This window comes from Piliocolobus tephrosceles, chromosome 6, assembly GCF_002776525.5.
Source record: "Piliocolobus tephrosceles isolate RC106 chromosome 6, ASM277652v3, whole genome shotgun sequence".
In the NCBI taxonomy this organism is placed as follows: Eukaryota; Metazoa; Chordata; class Mammalia; order Primates; family Cercopithecidae; genus Piliocolobus; species Piliocolobus tephrosceles.
The window spans coordinates 839,692-852,864 of NC_045439.1; the positions used below are offsets into that span (position 1 = coordinate 839,692).

At 52.3% G+C, this 13,173-nt stretch overlaps 1 protein-coding gene across 2 annotated transcripts; it reads left to right on the plus strand.

Annotated features, from left to right (window-relative positions):
* The first annotated feature begins 617 nt into the window (after window positions 1-617).
* CDCA4 (cell division cycle associated 4) lies at window positions 618-11,772 on the plus strand. 2 transcript variants are annotated; one of them, XM_023205785.1, is made up of 3 exons: window positions 662-794; window positions 1,461-1,581; window positions 9,730-11,772. In XM_023205785.1, the coding sequence occupies exon 3, from the start codon at window positions 9,736-9,738 to the stop codon at window positions 10,459-10,461; it is 726 nt and encodes a 241-aa protein (XP_023061553.1). In that variant the 5' UTR covers window positions 662-794; window positions 1,461-1,581; window positions 9,730-9,735; the 3' UTR covers window positions 10,462-11,772. The 2 variants fall into 2 exon arrangements, with proteins under 2 accessions (XP_023061554.1, XP_023061553.1); XM_023205786.1 differs by lacking the exon at window positions 1,461-1,581 and having other exon boundaries at window positions 618-794.
* Window positions 11,773-13,173: the final 1,401 nt, after the last annotated feature.

The window sequence follows — 13,173 nt, forward strand, 5'->3', positions numbered from 1 at the left end:
GGCCTGCTGCAGGCATTCAAAGAATATTACTTAAGTCAATGATTGCAGGCTCTTGTATCCTATTTAAAACCTTGTCCACTAAGAGATTTAAAACACGTGTTTCCCTGCTTGCTACTGTCACATTACATTTCTTAACGTGTAAACCTGGGAAGCCTCTGGAGATAACCGCGGTTTCTGGAAAGGCTGGGATAGACCTCAGAGCCCAGGCCGCCCGGGAACTGCCGTGCCCGGCTCCTCCCCACCCCGGCACGGATCCCTCGGCAGGTAAGTTAACCCAGGCAGAAGCGAGAGAGGATCAGCCCTACCAGCCTGCCCCACCACGCCCGCCCGAGGGCGCCACGTGGCCCCCGGCGCAGGCGCATTCAGTTCAGGGGAAGACGCGCGGAGACCTGCGAGCCGGCGGGGCTGGGCGGGGCCGGATTGGGCGCGGGGAGACCTGGGAGCCGGCGGGGCGTGGGCGTCGCGGGGCCCGGCGCGGAGGCGGGGCGGGGGCGGGGGCGGGGCGACCGAGGGCGCGCGCGAGCCCCAACGGCCGTCGCCGCAGCGCGGGAACACACGCCGTAGATGCCCCGCCCGCTCGGGTTTGAACAAGAGACCCCGCCCCCGATCCGTGAGTGGCCAATCAGCGGGCACGGCGCGCGGAGGGCGCAGCGTAGACCCTTTGTGGACGCTGAGTGGCGGTCGCACGCCCCGCCCCGCGCCGGCGGGCGCTCCTCCCTCAGCGGCGGGAAGCTGGTGGCAGCGGCGGTGGCGGCGGCTGAGCAGAGGAGTCGGCGGGCGGCCTTGCGGGTCAGGTGAGCGGGTCCGGCTGACCGCGAGGGCGTCTACGGCGGCGCGCGCGTTTGTGCTGCAGGGCGCGGAGGAGCCCGGGGGCAGTGCGCGGAGTCTGTGGCTCCTGGCGCTGGGTTGGGTCCGGGGCGGAGGCGGCGGTCAGGATTCCCGCTGGGGCTGCCGCGGGCGCCCTCGCCGCCCTCCTGGGCGCTGGTTCCACCGCGGAGTGGCCGCTGCTGAGGGGGCCCGGGGACCAGAGGGGCCCGGGCCGCCGTCTGCGTTCCATGCGGAGCGCGGAGCTGGGGCTTCGCCGAGGCCTCCGGGCGGCCCCACACGGGAGCGACTTCGCGAGGGCCCGGCTGCGGTACGCAGCGGCGCTTCCCGTACCTCGGCTCTAGTTGCCGCGGAGGGAACGCCGGGCGCGCCCCGCGACGGCCGCCCCCGCCCTGCCCTGGGCCGACCCCACCAACCGGGCCAGGGCGCGCTGCAGCCCCCTCAGTTGGATCCCGGCCGCGGGGAGGGCCGAGGATGTGGGAGGAGGCCCAGACCCCGGGCGGGTCGGCCAGCGCCGTCTTTCCTGGGCTCCTCCGGCGTTCCGAGGTGGGACTAGGAAAAGTCCCCGAGACACTTGCAGAAGTCGGAGGCAAGCTTCCCTCCGCGTTTTCAAACGCTTCTCGTCCCGTAAACAGGATCGTCGTGACAAAGGCTCCTACAGCTTGCTGGAATAGAGGGTCTCCGCCGCCTCGCCTCTCCTGTGGCCTTCGTGTGGGACGCACGAGACGGCAGGACCCAGATAACCGTTCTCTCAAAGTGAGCCACAGAAAAACATCGCCTGTTCCCAGAACTTACGTTTTATAAACTTTCTGCGTACAACCACTCTATTTTCAAGTGTCACCATGTTTTATAATTAGGGTGGAAATCAACACAAAGTGAGTTACACCCTTTTTCTAGGAAGAGTGGTAGGCTTTATCTTGGAAAAGGGGGCAGGAAGTTTCCCTCAACTTGCCATTGGAACATGTTTTCAGGGAAAAGGTGGTGTATCGTTCCAAGTAACAAAAGTACCTGAAATTAGCTGGGCGCGGTAGCTCACACTTCCCAGCACTTTGGGAGGAGGCCTAGGCGGATGGATCACCTGAGGTCCCCAGTTCGAGACCAGCTGGCCAACATGGTGAAACCCCACTAAAAATACAAAAATTAGCTGGGCGTGATGGCGCATGCCTGTAATCGTAATCCTAGCTACACCGGAGGCTGAGGCAGAAGAATCAGTTGAACCCGGAAGGCGGAGGTTCTCCAGCCTGGGAGACAGAGCAAGACTCCGTCTCAAAAACAAAAAACAAAAAACAAAAAACTCCTGAAATTAACATATCAGTAATTGTTCATGAACAGCCTCAGCAGACTGTAGTGGCAGGTGGAGCTCTCACTCAGTAGATCTCCAGACTGAAGACCTTGCTCCTCCTCGTCCTGTTTTTCCGATAGAATATTTCAAAGCTTATCTGATGTGTGAGAAATGGAAATTGTTGATGATTTGCTTAATCCGAAACTTCGAAGTGGCTGCAAGTCCAGCTGTGAAGGTGACAAGTTAGGTCAGAGTTGAGTCTGTGCCCAGCAGTCCCAGCCCTGTTGGTCAGAATCTGGGAATCTGCATTTTCAGCCAGCCTCATGGGATTGCTCAGCCACGAAGGTGTGGCCACTGCTGCTGTAGTGAAGGGCCGGTCCCTCAGCTGTACGCTGCTTGCCTGAGTAGCACTGCAGGGCTGCTCTCTGCTGGCCTCTGCCTCCGTGGGCTTCGTTTACTCTGTCCCTAGTGGCTTGTTGGCTGTTCCACCTACCATGTTGGACATGTCCTCAGTCTGTCTGACCCTCTTCGTTTTTCTCTCTGGTTGATGCTTGGTTTAGAAGCCTAAGGGCGGTGCTGGGAGTTGACTGAGGGGTGAACGCCTTGGCTGTCCCGTTGACACCCTGCGGAGTTGGTGGGATTTTAGGCATTTAACTAGATGTGTAGAAGGAGCTTCAAAACTGAGCAGGGGGTCAGGCATGGTGGCTCACACCTGTAATCCAGCACTTTGGGAGGCTGAGGTGGGCGGATTGCCTGAGGTCAGGAGTTGGAGATCAGCCTGGCCAACATGGTGAAACCCCGTCTCTACAAAAAAAATACAAAAATTAGCCAGGTGTGGTGCCACATGCCTGTAGTCCCAGCTACTCAGGAGGCTGAGGCAGGAGAATCGCTTGAACCTGGGAGGTGGAGGTTGCAGTGAACTGAGATTGCATCACTGCACTCCAGCCTGGGGGACAGAATGAGACTCTGTCTTAAAAAAAAAAAAAATTGAGCAGGGAGCTAGGCTCCACAGCCCCACCCCTATGGTATAGGGCCTTTCCTTCCATATTAGGAGTTAAGCAGCCTCAGGCCAGAGTCACACAGGAGGCCCTCAGGGAGCTGGGCCCAGGCCAGGCATCCCTCAGGCTGGTCAAGACGATGCTCTTGCTGACTTTGTCCGAAACACAGATATGGCCCAATTCAGGGTGATCCTCACAGGCCAACTTCTCTAGGCCCAACCTTATCCTCTTCACCCCTGAACGCACGTTCTGGGTGACAGCTTTTAGGGGTCACACGACTGTAAAAAACACCTGTGAGCTTTACTCCTTTTTGTATTAATAGTAATAAACTTGTTAGCGTTTTAAAATATTGGGTACAACACAGAATTAGCTGCTGGAGATTTGGAACATTGGACAGGAATGATTCGATACTGAACAGGGATATTCTCATGGTACCAGAATGGGATCTGTGCATGGGATGAGATGCAGTGGAGGATGATGGAGATTTTCTCTCGTCCCTTGTAGAACTTGTATAACCAGGCACATCTACGCAGGTCCCTGGCTTACGCAAGTCCTACAAGGGGCGAGAGAATCTCCATCATTCTGGAGGATTCCCTCTGGCCCCTTGTAGCATTTCCCACCCGGATGGTGGCTACCCTTCTGTGTTTTCACAACTTACATTAGCTTTGCCTGTCCTGAAGGTTCAGATGAATAGAATCCTACAGTACATATTTTTGTGTGTGTCTTGCTGCTTTTATTCAGCATAATGTTTTGAAATTTATCCATGTTGCATAAATCATTGAGGTTTGTTGCTGAGTTGCATTCCTTTGTCAGAATACACCAGATCATATGCATTCAACTTATTTCAAGTGTTTTTTTTTGAGACGGAGTCTCACTCTGTCGCCCAGGCTGGAGTGCAGTGGCGCGATCTCTGCTCACTGCAAACTCCGCCTTCCGGGTTCAAGCAGTTGTCCTGCCTCAGCCTCCCGAGTAGCTGGGACTATAGGCATGTGCCACCCCACCCAGCTAATTTTTTGTATTTTTAGTAGAGATGGGGTTTCATCGTGTTGACCAGGATGGTCTCAATCTACTGACCTTGTGATCTGCCCACTTTAGCCTCCCAAAGTGCTGAGATTACAGGCGTGAGCCACTGTGCCCGGCCTGTTTAAGTCTTAAAAGAATGCTTGTGGCTGGGTGCGATGGCTCATGCCTGTAATCCCAGAACTTTGGGAGGCCGAGGTGGGCGAATCACTTGAGATCAGGAGTTCGAGACCAGCCTGGCCAACATGGCGAAACCCCGTCTCTATTAAAAATACAAAATTAGCTGGGCGTGGTGGTGCACACCTTATAATCCTAGCTACTTGGGAAGTTGAGGCAGGAGAATTGCTTGAACCCGGGAGGTGGAGGTTGCAGTGAGCTGAGATGGCACCACTGCACTCCAGCCCAGGCGGCAGAGTGAGACTCCGTCCTTTAAAAAAAAAATAAAAAAAGAATGTTTACAACTGAGAGAGATGAAACTAGGCCAAGGACCGCCACCCCTCCCCAGGAGCCTCTCTGGAGGCTCACACCTGCTGGTCCTGCCCTTGAATAGACAGAAAAAATGTTCCCCCTGTTTTCTGAATTTCCTTTCAGTGTGATAGATTTCATTGCCTGTGCATTTAGCACTTCCAAATTTTATAAAATGGTTATTTCTTGGGCATTTTTCCAAGAGAAATGAAAAACCAATGTTCATGCAAAAACATGTTCTAGAATGTCCTTAGTAGCTTTATGTGTAATAACTCCAAACTGGAAACGAGGAAAAAGTCCCCTTCAGCTGGGGTGCGGTGACGCTGTGCTCCATACTCTGTTGTGAACTAGTGACACACAAGACAGTTCGCAGGGATCTCAAGAGAATTATGCTGAGGGAGAAAAGCCAACCTCAGAAGGATGCTTGCTGTGGGATCCCATTTATGCCACATTGTTGTTCTGACCCAGAGCTGAAGGGTGGCATGGCCAGAAAAGGACCTACACAGGGAGGCCAGGGTGTCTGGTCCTGGCAGAAGAGCAGCTGTGGAACAGGATAGGAACACAGAGGTGGAGCTTAGTGGAGGAGGGAAGGAATGCTTAGCTGTGGGGCTCAGAGACTTGGCAAAGCAAGAGGAAGCTTTACCAGCAAGTGTGCAGAAATTAGTGCAGGGCAAAGTTGATGGATTGTTCCACCTTCTTAGGATGCAGTTTGATAATGTTTGTCAAGCCTCTTAAAAATGTACCTGCACGTCACCCTAGTAAGTAGAGTCGAGGCTGAGGAAGCCAAATGCTAGAAATACCAAAGCACCTAAAGTTAGAAACTGGTATCATTTGTGGTTGGGAAAATTGTCAGTAGTGTGAAACTTCCCTCCCTTATGCAGAGAAGAAAGTGCTGGGAGAAACGGCTGGAAAGGAGGAACCCAGGAAAGGAAGAACCCAGGTGATGACTTTTTTCCTGAGTGGATAGGATCCTGGGAGAAAATTTGTTTTGTGGTTTTTGATACTCTTCCAGATTGTCTACAGTGAGCTGTGGAAATAAGCAACCAGGTGAGAACAGGCAGAGGCTGTTTATCCAGAGCTTCCCCTAGCAAGGGTGCGGCCCTTCTCCCTTGTGATTGGCAGAAACTCATGGGCAGGCGAGGGAACAGGAGAGCTTTACAGTGGCAACCAGGGAAGCTCGGGTGGCTGATGGAGGCTGCTGACTTGGGGGCCTGGGGTGGCTGGTTAGAAGTGGGATTCCTGGCCGGGCACGGTGGCTCACACCTAGAATCCCAGCACTTCGGGAGGCCAAGGTGAGTGGATCACCCAAGGTGAGGAGTTGGAGACCAGCCTGGCCAACATTGGCGAAAACCCTGTCTCTACTGAAAATACAAAAATCAGCCAGGCCTGGTGGTACACGCTTGTAATCCAGCTTTCGGGAGGCTGAGGCAGGAGAATCCCTTGAACCTGGGAGGTGGAAGTTGCAGTGAGCTGAGACCACGCCACTGCACTCCGACCTGGGTGACACAACAACAACAAAAAGAAGTGGGGCTCCTATGAGATGGCTTAGAACACATTTGGCTTTCTCTGGTTGGTCCTAAATTGGAAGCAGGGACAAAAACTGGAGAGGTTGTCAGCTAATCATGTCCTGGCCATTTTGGGCTGCTTGCTGTGGAAATGACTGTTTAGCTTCCTAGAGAAAGCAGCCAGGCTTCCTGCAAGAGTGACTAGGGCAACCTGGCTTCCTGGCTGGTTACTGAAGGTAAAGGGCTGCTTTCTGACTGCTTGCCGCAGATGATGGCTGATAGTTCTGCTTCTGTGCGTGGTTCCGCCATTGTTTGTTGGTGTATTCCCTCGCTCAGAGCAGATGTTAGGGTGATTTCCGACGGTCATGTATTCCTAGTGCTGCCCTTAGGACTGCTGACAGCACCAGGCTAAGCACTTAATTCATCCTCTTAAGATCCCCAATGGGAGGTTCATGACCTGGCATTTCTAAGGACTCAGAGGAAAGGAAAGTGGGACCCAGAGGATACTAGGAGCTTGGGCCAGCTTCTTGAGCTGGTTGCCAGTGTGGTTGTGGGTCTTCTTGGTCTGTCCCATTGGTATTCTCGTTTCTTCTGTGAGTTACCCTCATCGTCCTGGTCAGCCATGCTGACCTCCTGTAGACCCTACATTATGGGTTGTGCTGCTGGGTTTCCAGAGTCAAGGGAGCCAGCTAGGGGTTCTTCTGTCTGTAAACTTGGGCTGAATGCATGCTGTTCAAGAGGATTTGGTTTGGGTCTTAAATTAATCCATTGTTATGCAGGTTTGGGATTGAGATAGGGTTGAAAGAGAAACTAAAACCCCCAAAGGTATAGTGACTTCCCACAGAGGAACCCGTGGCACTTAATCTTTTCCTCAACACAGGGTGTCTTTTGTAGTTTGACATAGCCTTATGTTAATTCTTAATATACTTAGCAATTTTAAGCCAGTGATTTAAACAATGGATTGGGATGAAAACCTCTGAAAAGTTAAATTTGTGGCTGACACAAAGAACTTGAATATTTACCAGAAGTAGTTGAAATGTTTAGATGTATTTTGGTGGTAAAGTGTCCTTCATTTAGAATGAGTTGAGAAGCTAGTGTATGCAGGTGTGAGAGGTGGTGCACAGCCGGACGGTTGTGCCTGTGGTGACACTTCCATGCTGCTGGGGAAATCGGTGTTGTAGGGGAAATAAGCTAGGGTTATGTAAGTTTTCTTTTAATTTTAATTTTGAAATAATTGTAGAACGAGGGGAGGGTGCAGAGCAGTGTTCAGGAGGTCCCGTGTGCCCTTCTCTGCTCCCCAGGGTTGGCATCCTTGTAGGATGCACAGCCAGGCCCCAGGTCCACGTGATCACATGGCTGCTGCAGGCACATGTGCGTGTGTCCCGTGCTGTGCAGTCAGAGTGGAACCACCCCCACAGCCCAGGAACAGAAAGGTCCTCACCCTCGAGATCTCCCTGCGCAGGTCCTGTTCTAGCCGTGCCACCCCTCAGCTCTGGGTCAGCACTGCAGTGTGGCATAAATGGGATCGCACAGCAGGCACCCTTCTGAGGTTGGCTTTTCTCCCTCCACGTAATTCCCTTGTGGAAGGATCCGTTGTGTGTCTCAACAGTTCATTCCTTTTGCAGAGTAGGATTTGGTGGCATAAATGGAGCAGATTGTGTGTCACCATACCCAGGTGAAAGGGATGTTTTCCTTGTTTCTGGTTTGGAGTTACTACACATAAAGCTGCTATGGACATTCTGGAACATGTTTTTGCGTGAACATTGGTTTATTTCTCTCGGATAAATGCCCAAGACGTCACTTAGTTTTTTAAAATTTAGGTGTGTTAAATGCACAGGCAATTGAGATCTATGACACTGAAAGGAAATCCAGAGAACAGGGGGAACCTTTCTTCTGTTTATTCAAAGTGGGACCAGCAGGTGGGAACCTCCAGAGGGCCTCCTGGGAAGGGGTGTGGTTGGCAGCCAGTTCTCCCGCCCTGCACAACTTCCCGTCCTTGGTCTCCAGACCCCCGGCAGAGACAGCGTACGCCTCCCATACCCCAGCTTTCCAAAAGCACCTGGGTATACCCTGGTCACAGGGAGCCATCAGACTGACTAAGAGAAAAAGAAGTTCCAAAGTTTGCATATTCAAAAGATTGTAACCCTATTATGCATAACTTGAATTATTTGAAATAATAATATTTCACTGCATCACAAGCATGAGAAGAGAAAAACTTAATCATACGTGAGATGCTTGTCCTGTCAGACTCTGCCAGCCAGTGTGGCCCTGAGCCAGCTGTCATCCTCCCGGCTCCCCACAGGCGGCACTGGCTCAGAATGGCACCTGTCAAAAGCCAGAGCCCACCCTCTTCTCTGCTCAGCCTTTAATGCCCCAGAGATGTTCCAATTTAGAATCAGTTAAAAAGTTTGCACAGACTTGTATTTCTAAGAGTAGACATGGCCAATGTCCATCTAGTGCATCTGTGCTGTGTGTCTGAGTGGAGCCTGCTCAGCAAGGCTGAGCCTCAGGTACCAGCCCGGAGTTGCCCAGGTCTGGGGTAAAGTCCAGGAACCTGCGTCTTCAACCAGCAGCGCCAGTGCTGAGACACACGCTGAGAAATGCTGCCTTGGCCAGCTGTGGGCTGCCACAACACACTGGTGGGGAACCCCCCTTCCCCCCGCCCCGCGCCCCCCCGACACACACCCTGCCATATTTCGGTTCCTTTGAAGAGAAGGGAGTTGGGATGAGAGAGAGGAGGTGGCCCCTGAAGCCATGGTTGTGCAAACTCAAGAGCTCTCCATTGGAGGGCATTGTCAAGTAGAAAGTAGCCAAGCAGAGCCTCTGCATGTTGGGAGAAAGGAACTGGTGGGGGCGGGTAGGGGGGGCCAAGGAATGGGTGTGATCCCTAAGGCAGGCAGCACGGGCGGGTGTGGGAACAAGGGGCTGCCCAAGGCCACATGGGCTCTGCCAGGGGACCCTGTGTCCCTTGGAGAATTGTGCACGAAACACAGCCCACTCGCTGCATGGGAAGAGCATACAGTCCTGCAGTCCTTCCCCTGTGCGTTCCTGGTGGCACAGCTTTCCAGCATGGCTGTCTGTGACATAGAGAGGCTTTTAGTGAAAGTATTGAGGGGGAAGGCGCTAACCCTTCTGAACGCAGAGGTGACTTTGTCCCAGGCAGGATCCTGAGGGAAGTTGGAATGGTAGGTGTGTGCGCCCGGCCCTGTCCCCAGCCCTGCGCCCTCTGCAGGCTGGCATGGTTCACATTCATCTCATGTTACCCCAGGGTCTCTTCTTTCACATGCACAATTAGATTTTTTGATACAGATTTTCAGCCAGGCTCTCAAACACTTATATTTCTCTTATATATTTCTCCTACTTTTAGTTCATGTACCTTTTTGCTGGAGAACACTGCTGTGGTACAGTTTAGAGGTTTGTTGTTTCTCACAACGTGACTGTGCCTGGATTAGGCAGGATGGCAGCTGATCTGAGGGGGTCTCCCACTGGGCTCCACATCTCAGCTCTGGCTTCCCTACCTGTTACAGAGTCGCTGCTCCTTGTGTACAGTCAGGGCAGTCAGACGGAATCCAAGGAGCGTTATCTGCTAGAGAGTCCGCTGTGTGCTAAGTGGTATCTTCCTTGGTTTCTGCAGGACACAATGTTTGCACGAGGACTGAAGAGGAAATGTGTTGGCCACGAGGAAGACGTGGAGGGAGCCCTGGCCGGCTTGAAGACCGTGTCCTCATACAGCCTACAGCGGCAGTCGCTCCTGGACATGTCTCTGGTGAAGCTGCAGCTTTGCCACATGCTTGTGGAGCCCAATCTATGCCGCTCGGTTCTCATTGCCAACACGGTCCGGCAGATTCAAGAGGAGATGACACAGGATGGGACGTGGCGCACAGTGGCACCCCAGGCTGCAGGGCGGGCGCCGCTCGACCGCTTGGTGTCCACGGAGATCCTGTGCCGTGCAGCGTGGGAGCAGGAGGGGGCACATCCTGCCCCTGGGTTGGGAGATGGCCACACACAGGGCCCAGTTTCTGACCTTTGCCCAGTCACCTCAGCGCAGGCACCAAGGCACCCGCAGAGCAGTGTCTGGGAGATGGATGGCCCTCGAGAAAACAGAGGAAGCTTTCACAAGTCACTTGATCAGATATTTGAAACGCTGGAAAGTAAAAACCCCAGCTGCATGGAAGAGCTGTTCTCAGATGTGGACAGTCCCTACTACGACCTGGACACAGTACTGACAGGCATGATGGCGGGCGCCAGGCCAGGCCCCTGTGAAGGGCTCGAGGGCTTGGCTCCAGCCACCCCGGGCCCTAGCTCCAGCTGCAAGTCTGACCTGGGCGAGCTGGACCACGTGGTGGAGATCCTGGTGGAGACCTGAGCAGGAGCCCTGAGCGCTCACAGCCGCCTCTGACGCATGGACACGTGAGCACTGGCTCCCACGGAGGGTGCGCCTGCCGCCAGCGGCCCAGCCTTGCTGCCCTGTCTGCTGTTTCTGAGAAATCCCAGAACAGCCCATTACCATGGGGTCTGCAGCCCCAGGCCCATCCCACTTACTTCCCCCCTGTGGAGGGCCAGGCAGAGGCTGTTCTCCTGGAAGGCTTCTGTCTCTGGGCCAGTTCTGATGTCCCCACAGCCCTGGGCCCCTTGTGTCTCTTTGTGTCCCCCACGGTAGAGGACGGCAGGCCACAGCTGCATCAACCTCCTTTACATTTAGATAGGTGAATTTTTATAATTCAGTTTTATATGTTTTGGGCAGTATTTTGTCTTAAGATATATTTTTTAAACTTTTTATACCTTATCTCTTTAGATTTTTTCAGCTATTTTCTTAAAAGTATATTTTTTCTATAAACATCCTTTGCTGCTACATTAGAACTTTTATAGCCTAAACAATTGCAGTTGGTGTGTTTCGTTTTTTTAAGGTTTAAATAAGGGCTTTTTTTTTTTTTTTTTTGCAGTGAGCATCACTACAGTCTGAGTCAACAGTGTGAATGTATCATGTTTTACTTTAAATGTGTGTGTGATGATACTTAATTATGTTCTGTGCTACAGTGAGACCTGGGTGAAAATCAAGAACCGTACCCAGCTACACTTTTTTTGTCGTTAGAAAATCTGTGGGAGCCACATCTTCCTAGACTTAAGTGTAAATTATGGAGGATTTTATTTATGTCTATTTATATGTAAATGTCATTGAAGACGATGGTCAAATATTTGTCTGTTTGGAGATCACGGGCACCAGTTGGTCTTTAGGGACCTCAGAGCCCCTCGGTGGTGCCTTCTTAGGCAGTGTTTCTGGAGGCTCCTGTCAGGGTCAGCCCAGGCACCTGCCCTGGGTGAGGAAATAGCATTGCTGCTGGATGGGAAATGCCTGCACTGCCCTGTTAGATTGGTGCTGAAACAAAAGGTTAAGGCTAGGTTGAAGTCTAGTATGAAAGAGATCTGAATCCTTGTTGTCATTCATGGCACCTTGATCTGTAGGGCCATGGGTGCTGCCGCAGGCAGGGAGTGAGCTGGGGGTGCCTGCAGCCTTCCGCTCTTCCCCACCTCACCCCACATGCTCCCTGTTTCTCATGCTTTCTCTAACTTTCTTACCCCTTAACCAAAAAGGTGTGTTTTCTTTTGTGCATATAGCCGTTCTTAAATATCAGTGATGTAAACCATACTTTATTAAAAAATTATCCAGCAAACAAAATGGGAATGTGGCGTTAGTTGTGACCACGGCCTGACCCTCCAGCGACCTTTCTGCAGGATCAGTTCTGCTGTGTTATCTAATGGTGCTTTGTAAGGTGGGGAAAGGAATTTCACTTGGCTGCATTATTAAATGGACGCTGAGTTACTTTTATTCCCCCCCACACAGGGTTGCAGAGCAAATTATTTTTACCTTGTTCAGCACCTGGCTGGGGCTGGGGGTGTCCATGACCTCTGACAGCCCCCGATATCGAAAGTTAATCCTCATGGACCCTAGTTTAAAGGGTATGTGTTTTATAGCAATAAACCTAAAGCACTATTTTGTTTCTGTATAGCATTTTTTTTTTTTTTTTTTGACACGGAGTCTTGCTCTGTCGCCCGGGCTAGAGTGCAGTGGCCGGATCTCAGCTCACTGCAAGCTCCGCCTCCTGGGTTTACGCCATTCTCCTGCCTCAGCCTCCAGAGTAGCTGGGACTACAGGCGCCCGCCACCTCGCCCGGCTAGTTTTTTTGTATTTTTAGTAGAGACGGGGTTTCACCGTGTTAGCCAGGATGGTCTCGATCTCCTGACCTCGTGATCCGCCCGTCTCGGCCTCCCAAAGTGCTGGGATTACAGGCTTGAGCCACCGTGCCCGGCCTCTGTATAGCATTTTTATCTTTTAAAACATCATTTGTTCAGCATTAGTAGTAGTTGTAGTGCCTGTTTTGGTAGCCTTCAAAATGAGCGGTTTATAACCGCTCAGAGAATGTGACTTTTGGGACCACAGAGACAGGAGAGAACAGCTGCTATGACTTAGAAGTAGAGCTGGAGCCTCATTCCCTGGACTCTCATTGTGTTCATCTGTGATACTGTACAGCAAAGCCCACTTGTTTCCGCCGTGGTGCACAGCGGTTGAGTAATCAGCTGTTTTCCTAGCATTTCTCTACAGGTTTAGTCTGTGTGTGGCGTGTTTTTTTTCTTTGAGATGGAGTCTTCGCTTTGTTGTCCAGGCTGGAGTGCAGTGGCACGATCTCAGATCACTGCAACCTCTGCCTCCTGGGTCAAGCGATTCTCCTACGTCAGCCTCCCGAGTAGCTGGTATTACAGGTGCCCACCACTATGCCCAACTAATTTTTTGTATTTTTAGTAGAGACGGGGTTTCACCGTGTTGACCAGGATGGTCTCAAATTCCTAACCTCGTGATTTGCCCCCCTCAGCCTCCCAAAGTCCTGCGATTACAGGCGTGAGCCACCACGCCGGGCATTTTTGGTTTTTTGACGGAGTTTCACTCTTGCCCAGGCTGGAGTGCGATGGCGTGATCTTGGCTCGCTGCAACCTCTGCCTCCCAGGTTCGAGCGATTTTCCTGCCTCAGCCTTCCGAGTAGCTAGGATTACAGGCATGTGCCACCACACCCGGCTAATTTTT